General features: G+C 37.4%; 1 protein-coding gene across 1 annotated transcript; it reads right to left on the bottom strand.

Moving 5' to 3' along the window:
* Positions 1-380: 380 nt before the first annotated feature.
* On the bottom strand, positions 381-1,914 carry LOC129250625 (piggyBac transposable element-derived protein 3-like). The gene is made up of 4 exons (XM_054890232.1): positions 1,866-1,914; positions 1,636-1,809; positions 735-1,217; positions 381-676 (listed from the first exon to the last, which is right to left on the bottom strand). The coding sequence occupies exons 1-4, from the start codon at positions 1,912-1,914 to the stop codon at positions 381-383; spliced, it is 1,002 nt and encodes a 333-aa protein (XP_054746207.1).
* Positions 1,915-8,689: the final 6,775 nt, after the last annotated feature.

The raw sequence follows: 8,689 nt of genomic DNA, 5'->3' as shown, positions 1-8,689 counted from the left end.
GATTGGCGCATGCTACGCACCGACGTCTTTAAGACTGCTCTATGAGTAAATGATCCCCCACATTTGTCATTGATTTGTACCTATTCGATGATCTTCTAGACCGACGGGATCGTTTATGTCCGGTAGATTCCTTTCCTTTTTCAATTAGCGACTCAGCAATCTCGACCAGCACTGGTAAGAAGGCAGGTTTCTTCTTATTCAGCAGGTTTCTTCCTATTCAGCTATCCTACACACTCGAGCTTGACTTGTTTACAGTAGCACAGAAAACAAACTATGTGGCATTCACGCTGAAATTTGCCATGTAAGCTTATAACAGTCCTACCAAAAAATTTATTTTTGCCATATGTCATCCGCGGACCGTTTTATTGATAACGTCTCGTTCATATTTGAGCAGAAGAGATAACCCAAGTGTTTACAGCAGCCATCATCATGCCACGATAAAATACTTTTTTCCACCATTTATTTGATTTTCTGTTTATATCATACAATCCCGACATTTGATCTCCCAAGTCCACACCGCCCACTATTGCGCGGTGCGTCTTTACGATGTCAGGGCATGGAAACTCTGCCTCAGTTCCATCTTTCATTTTGCGTCTAACAGTGCTCATTTCAGATGTGTGGCAGTTACTGAGCAGCATTACCTCTTTGACGTCCTGCCACTTTACCGCTATGGTACCTGCAATCAAGAAAGTTACTTAAAAAATTAATTAAAGGGTTTTAGTTTGACTTCGTACCCGCGGAATTAACTTTGAAAATAGCTTCGCCTCGCTGCAATTTTTCTGGTATTTTCGGAACATTCTTCCGGTTGGACATGCATGTTCTCAAAGCTGGATATTGTATGTTGTTAATAAGATTAACAGTGGTGAAAAAACGATCAAAGCAAAGTGTCACGTCAAGGTTAGAAATCGTTGCTGCAAGACCATTCACACCTCGTTCGCCGAGTGTCCCTTCAAGGACAGATCCTTCTTTTCCACAATAGATACTCATGTCATAGGTGTATCCAGTCAAAGAATCGCAGCGAAGCCACATTTTGATGCCCCGTTTCTCTGGCTTGAGTGGCATATATTGCTTGAATGATGAACGCCCTTTGAATTTAGTCATTTGTTCATCGATACATTGGAAGCTACTATCACCCCGGCAGGCTTTGAAAGTTGTTTTCAAGCAATTCATGAAATCGTCAATGTAATAGGTTTTTCCTGCATCTGCAGGCTTGTCAACTGGAGCAAAATATAGCTTAGACATTATCTGCTCAAAACAATCACGTGATATGGCTGATTTTATAGATTCATTGCTCAATGAGTTATGATTCGACCAGTAGTTTTTAATCGACGGCACATGGTTATACGACATGATAAACATGGATCCAAGTAATATATCAATTTCACCGGAGTCCGTCTGAAGAAGTTTTTTTTTTGTTTCGCTCCGTAATGGGTATTTTTCTGAGCCTCTCATTAGTACATTGGGCAATGTACAAATACATGCTTCTTGGAAACAATTTGCGAAAAATTTCGTAGGGGGTTGAGTGGCGCCCAATATTTACTGCAATTTTGCATTCGCGGTGGTTACTAACCGATTTTCTTGAAACAAACGACTCATTCGGTGTGCTCCAAATAACCGTGCCTGAGGCTTCCTCACCTCGTGCAGGTTGATCGTCTATGCCACCATTCTCGTCACTCAATCCGGTCTCCTCTGAATCGCTGGAAGAATCGTCATTGCCAGTGGTTTTATCTAACTCAGGACTACAAATATCATCACTTTCGTCACTAAAATCAGTTCCTGATTCCATGGATTCATCATCATCTTTGCTGTCTACGAGGTTGCAAAAATAAAAAAATTAGCTGTGTGATACATTATGTACAACTTACTGCTGGGACATATACCTATGTCCCTATATAAAGCCCTGCTGGGACACATGCATCCCAAAATTAATTTTCGCTGAATATTTTTCACAAAACTCTTATTAAAATATATATTTGTACTTACCAGTAAAAGGGCAATATTTTTCTTTACAAAAATCAACACTTCTTATAAAAATACGTATTATTTCACCAAAATTACGCGTAAATTTGATGCAATATTAGCGACTGCTCACAAACAACTGATCAAAACTAAACACGATTGAAACAGTGTGGAATGCGGATAACGGTAAATTGTAAGTATTGTTCGCAGCTACTGATTGGGACATTTTGGTTGAGTTTCCTATGAAAATTGCAAGTTTCAGGGTGAAGTGAACATGCTGTGAGATATCAGTGTCCCAGCAGTAGCGAAAGAGTTAATGTCCAGCAACATTCTTACCCCTGAGGAAATAAATACATACAACATAGATATATTTAAACTATAATAGAAAACATAGAAGTAGGAGCAGCAACCGCCGCAGATAATATTATATTTTCATTAAAAATCCCAACAAATACAACTATAGCAAAACATATATTCATAACTCCATGTGCAAACAAGAACTCGGAAGAATTACAACTCAAAAGCGAACATCTTTTGGAAATAAATAAAACAAGATTCACTTTTTCAAGAAATTTATATAATTAAAAAAAACCTAAAAGCCTCAAAATCATGTGTAATAAAGAAAAATTGTAAGAAAATCAAAAATTATAAAGAAGAAATTATGGAAATCGAAAAAGGCTTAATAATTTTAAAAAATTCAAAAGGAATTTAAATAAAAAGTACATGTAACGAAAGAACTTTAAATTCCACAGGAACTCAACTTATTTTATTCAATAATTGTGAACTTTATGTAAAAAACGAAACTTATAAAAATTAAGTAAATCATTTATACAAAAATATGTAATACGTCATCTTGAATCAAATATAAATAACACACAACTCGAACCTACATTTGACGAATTAATTATTAACCAAATTGAAAACGCTCAAAAAATCGAAGAACTAACCTTCCACAAAAAGTCATATCAAATTATAATTTGGCTAACAATTTCATTCATCGCAGTAAGCACATTAGCTTTATCTGTAATTTTTATTTATTTCACAAATAAGCACAAAGCCATTTAACTTAACGTAAATGCAAAAACCCAGAAGTGTTTTCAATCAAAGGAAGGGGGAATTACGTCACTCAACCATTCTACTCCAAAAGAAAATACAATCGTAACCCGATTCCCAACTAAATAAGTGCCATTGCACTAACGCATTTCACAAGCGACACAATTAGCTTGTAAAGAAATGAGTGGAACGACACTTATGCAAATAATTTACGAAATTTAGAATAAGCAATATTTCGTTGATTCACCAAATATTGTATTGTAGGTGTATCAACTATTAGCAATAGGTATAATAAGAAACCAGAAAATATTACAAATACCAGCTGTAAGCATATCAAGATTGTATTTTAAAATACCATTAAATCAATAAAGATGCGTTTCGACGCCACTTAATTTTTTTTTAAGCCACGACTTTCGCTTTGGCATATTTCGCGTATGAGCGTACAGTAAGATGCAACAAACAGCAATAAGAAGCTTATAAAAAAGTTCTGCCCCGGGCGTTTCGATACTAGGAGAAAATTTCGAAACAATGATCTATATATGTAAAAGAAAGTCATGTTAGTTACACTATTTATAACTCGAGAACGGCTGAACCGATTTGGGTGAAAATTGGTGGAGAGGTAGCTTAGAACCAGGAGACGGACATAGAATACTTTTTATCCCATTCAAACGCGTTTCCGTGAAGTCACTATAAAAAGTGGTATAACAAAAACGCATCTGATATGGAATAACAAAACGCAAATGACAGCTAAATGTAAGTTTGTCTATGCTTAAGTAGAACATTTGATAATATAAATTTTGTCAGAAATATATAATCACAGTAATTTGTATTCTCTTTGAATCTTCATTATCAATGCCACGACCAAGACGATCGAATCTTTTCCGACAAAGCCGTAATGCAAGAAGGATACGAAACATTGCGAATGAAACGACTGAAGAAGCACGAGGAATTGCCCGTGAAGAGCGCCGCGTTGGTATGGCTCGACTTCGTGCTTCTCAATCACAAGAGCAAAGCGAGGCAGCCCGTGAAACGGCTCGGTTGGCAATGCGAAATCGTCGAGCGAATAACAGAGATCAACAAGTAGATCATTTTCGACGCACAAGAAGAAAATTATCAAGTGCTGATTTGAATCGAGCAGCGTTTCGATATAATTGCAACACTGATTACTGCTTGCATCCTAGCGTTGGCATTGGGCCAATGAACGTTGTTTGCGAGTAATGTGGCGCATTGAAGTGTTTCGGGAGAAACGTCCGGATTGTGCTGCCTTAGTGGAAGAATGAAATTGCCATTATTGACTCCGCCACCTGAGCCATTGCATTCATTGCTTTGTGGCGAAACACCAGAATCACGTCATTTTCTTGCAAACACTCAAAAATACAATGGTTGACCTCATTTGGGGCAGACATTATCGAAGAACGGGGATTTAATCCGACATTCAAGGTATTTATTGATTTGTTTTTGAACTTACTATAATTATTCATACGTATTATGTTTGCTGATTGAAAAAAAAGTGTTTTTAAATAAAAAATACTGGCTTTGCTTTTTATAGATACAAGGACAGATTCACCATCGAATTTTTACAAATATATACTTCATAGGCAACATGGAAGAACAACTTGATCGACGTCAAGGGTTCAATCCAGCTATGAAAAGAGCAATTCTTAAAGATCTGCAGCAACTACTTCATGAACATCATGCGCTGGTCAGGCTGTTCAAGAGTGCTTTGGAACGCATGTCAAATGATGACTACAAAGTCGTGATCAGAGTAGATAAACGGCCATCTGGAACACACGAACGCACATTTAACGCTCCAACAATTGATGAAGTTGCCATCCTGATTGTTGGCGAAAACTTGGAAAAATGCGATATCGTGCTTACTCGTCGTGATACTGGATAACTTCAACAAATATCTGAAACACATCGTTCCTATGACACGTTGCAGTACCCGTTGATGTTTTGGCAAGGAGAAGATGGATATTATTTTAATATCAATATGATAAATGCATTGAATGGTGAGTAGCAATATCATAGTTCAACTTGACATACATTTTACATTCTTTGGTTTTGGTTTACAATAAAATACCAATTACACTGCTTATTACCAGGAAAAGATAAGGGGATGTTTGTATAGATAAAATTGAACAAATGACTGGCAACCGATTTAAAATCATTTATGTTCACCCCTTAATAATTATGCTAAAAATTTACATAGGTACAAAATGCTAAATATAATGTTTTAATTTCAGGTGAAGAAACTACAAAGAAAGTTAGCTCGATGAATTATTACGCATATCGTTTGATGATTCGTCCAAATGCTGACAATCGGTTTCATCGATTGTTTCAGAAGTATTGCGTCGACATGTACGTCAAAATAGAAACGGAGCGTTTAACTTTGATTAGGTTGAACCAAGCCAAACTGCGTTCTGAGGAGTATGTATATTTATAATATTGGTCGATTAACTATTCTGCCGGCGACGTACACAGGTAGTCCACGTCATATGCATGAATATGCGCAAGATGCAATGACATATGGTATGTTCGTCAGATCTTCCCGGACAACATCACAGCTTGTGTATTCAGACAAAAAATGCGGTCCCTGATGAACTACATTGTTAAACGACGCGTGTTTGGAGATACTCGATGCTGGATGTATTCAATCGAATGGCAAAAACGAGGCCTGCCGCACGCACACATTCTTATTTGGTTAGTGGAAAGAATTCAAATAGGCCAAATATATGATATCATATGTGCCGAGATTCCCCATCACGAAGCCGATCCAGACCTACATGATGTTGTTATTACAAATATGATTCATGGACCGTGTGGCGCCATCAATCCCCAATAACCTTGGATGCCATCCAATCCTCCAAAGCCAACGATGAAATTGCGCGCTATCAAGTTGGTCGTTATGTGAACTGCAATGGAACGATTTGGCGTATATTCGCATTCCCTATTTACTAACGTCATCCTACTGTTGTGCATTTGGCGGTTCATCTGGAGAATGGTAAACGAGTATATTTCACGGCTTCGAATGTTGTTCAATGTGCTGAAACACCTCCAGCGACAACACTGACCAGTTTCTTTGCGATCTGCCAAATTGATCAGTTTGCACGAGCTTTGCTTTACTCGGAGATGTCACTTTATTACACTTGGAATGCTTCATCGAAGAATTTTCAACGACGGAAGCGAGGTGATACGGTCCCTGGTTCTACTGATGCTCTTGGTCGTATGTATACAGTTCATACAAAGAATGATGAATCCTTCTATTTTCGGTTTTTGCTGGTAAAAGTGCGTGGGCCAACGTCATTTGAGTCACTACGGACTGTTAATGGTACAATATTCCCAACATATCGTGCTGCATGTGAAGAACTCAATTTACTAGGAAACGATACCCATTGGGATACGGCAATCGTTGAAGCCATTATCTCTGCATCTCCAAATCAGATACGCACATTATTTGCTATCATCATTTCGATATGCTTTCCATTGAACACATCTAACCTATGGCATAAATACAAGGATAATACCTATGTCAGAAGATATTTTACATCAAATTCGTGTCAGTTCCAGAAATCGGGATCTTGAGATGAATGAGGAGATACATAATCGGGCTTTACTCTTGATTGAAGACATGTGTTAACTTAGGTGCGGTAGTTTATTCGTCAGGTTAGGAATGCCAGCGTCAAATCGTGAAATGAATGACGCATTTAATCGAGAGTTGGAACGGGAACGTGAATATGATCAACAGGAATTAGATTTAGTAGTTCAAACGAGTGTACCACTGTTGAATCGCCAACAAAAAGAAGTTTATGATACCTTAATGAAGGCAATTGAGAATGGAAATGGTGGTTTATATTTTCTTGATGCCCCTGGTGGAACTGGTAAGACATTCCTCATGTCAGTAATTTTAGCCACTGTTCGTGCGAGATCCAACATTGCGCTTGCAGTTGCTTCTTCTGGAATAGCAGCCACATTGTTAGAAGGATGCCGTACGGCTCATTCAGCATTGAAATTGGCGTTAAATCTTCAAAATATTGAAGAACCAACATGTAAGATTTCAAAAAACTCAGCATCGAAAATCATCATCTGGGACGGGTGCACAATGGCGCATAAACGTGCATTAGAAACACTTAACCGAACATTGAAAGATATACGCCATGACTCAAGATGTTTTGGGGGCGCAATGATTTTACTGTCTGGCGACTTCCGCCAAACACTGCCAGTAATTCCAAGATCAACGGCAGCTGACGAAATAAACGCTTGCCTCAAATCATCGAATCTATGGCACTATGTGAGGAAACTTCAGCTGACAACAAACATGAGAGTTGCATTACTTAATGATACATCTGCTTAAGATTTCTCTGAGCAATTACTGACTATCGGTAATGGTCGAGTACCTGCCGACGAATCGAGCGGATTGATTTCACTTACTCCGAATTTCTGTAACTTTGTCTCATCGAAAGACGAACTTATCAATAAAGTATTCCCAAACATCATTAATAAGTACAAAAATAATGAATGGTTGAGTGAGCGAGCAAATTTAGCGGCTAAGACTGATGATACTACTACATAATTCAAAATGATATCATTGGAACAATGCATTCATTTAAATTCATTGACTGTGTAACAAATGAAGATGAAGCCACCAACTATCCAATGCTTCGAATCATAAGCCCACCAAAACTTTGCAACGGTACGCGTTTGGTGGTAAATAAATTGATGAACAATGTGATTTACGCGACTACTCAAAGGAAAATTCGAAGGTGAAGAAGTTCTCATTCCGAGGATCCCGATGATCCCAACCGATCTTCCGTTTGAGTTTAAAAGACTTCAATTTCCGATCCGTTTTGCATTCGCCATGACCATTAACAATCACAAGGCCGATCCTTGAAAGTTTGTGGTCTGAATCTAGAAAATCAATGTTTCTCACATGGTCAATTATATGTGGCATGTTCACGGGTCGAAAAACCATCTGCGTTGTTTGTTCTTGCACCTGATAATATAATAAAACAAAAAATGTCGTGTATCACAAGGTGCTTAACTGAAAAGTGCAATCTATTAAAGCTTCATTGAAATACTTGATTAATAAAAAAATTAACTCAATAAAATCAAAAATCTGTTTTTTTATTGCGTCTAGGGCGGAACAACGTTCGCTGGGTCAGCTTGTTTTATATATATGCATATACGAGTATCTGCAAAGTTAGGAATTTACTCTGAAATCAGATTGCGGCTTATTTTAAGGTTACTGTACATACATTCAGTCTTCGGATGAAGCCCAAAGTGCTAAATATATTGAATATTGAAGCTTCTGTGAGCTGTGCAGTGTTGTTCATAACAACAGCGACCATAGCCGCAAATTATTGAACCGATTTTTTTCAATCAATATGCATTTGTATAGAAATCTAAAGTTTATTACATATTTTTCCTCTTGAACATTAAAACTCACATATCGTATAATAATGTACTAATTCATAGTTAAGACCTAAGAAGTTGTTTAAAGACCTTAAAAGCTGTAAATTAAGAAACCATTTTGTTGACGCTTTATAATTCATAATTTTTAACACAATGCGTAATATTTTCGATGTGGCAAGTGCACACAGCCGCATATATACATGTGTTTAAACATTCACATATTTGTATTGGCATATGCCATTTTCTTGTGTCCTTGGTAATGCAG

Source organism: Anastrepha obliqua, chromosome 6, assembly GCF_027943255.1.
Source record: "Anastrepha obliqua isolate idAnaObli1 chromosome 6, idAnaObli1_1.0, whole genome shotgun sequence".
Lineage (NCBI taxonomy): Eukaryota > Metazoa > Arthropoda > Insecta > Diptera > Tephritidae > Anastrepha > Anastrepha obliqua.
This window is presented reverse-complemented; position numbering and strand designations above follow the sequence as displayed.

Excerpts from the sequence above, each read along its gene's own strand:
- LOC129250625 (XM_054890232.1), bottom strand. The coding sequence starts at position 1,914 with ATGTGTCCCAGCAGGGCTTTATATAGGGACATAGGTATATGTCCCAGC. Across the intron at positions 1,810-1,865 it reads CATAGGTATATGTCCCAGCA|ACAGCAAAGATGATGATGAA; the intron begins GTAAGTTGTACA and ends GCAACCTCGTAG. Across the intron at positions 677-734 it reads TTTCAAAGTTAATTCCGCGG|GTACCATAGCGGTAAAGTGG; the intron begins GTACGAAGTCAA and ends TCTTGATTGCAG.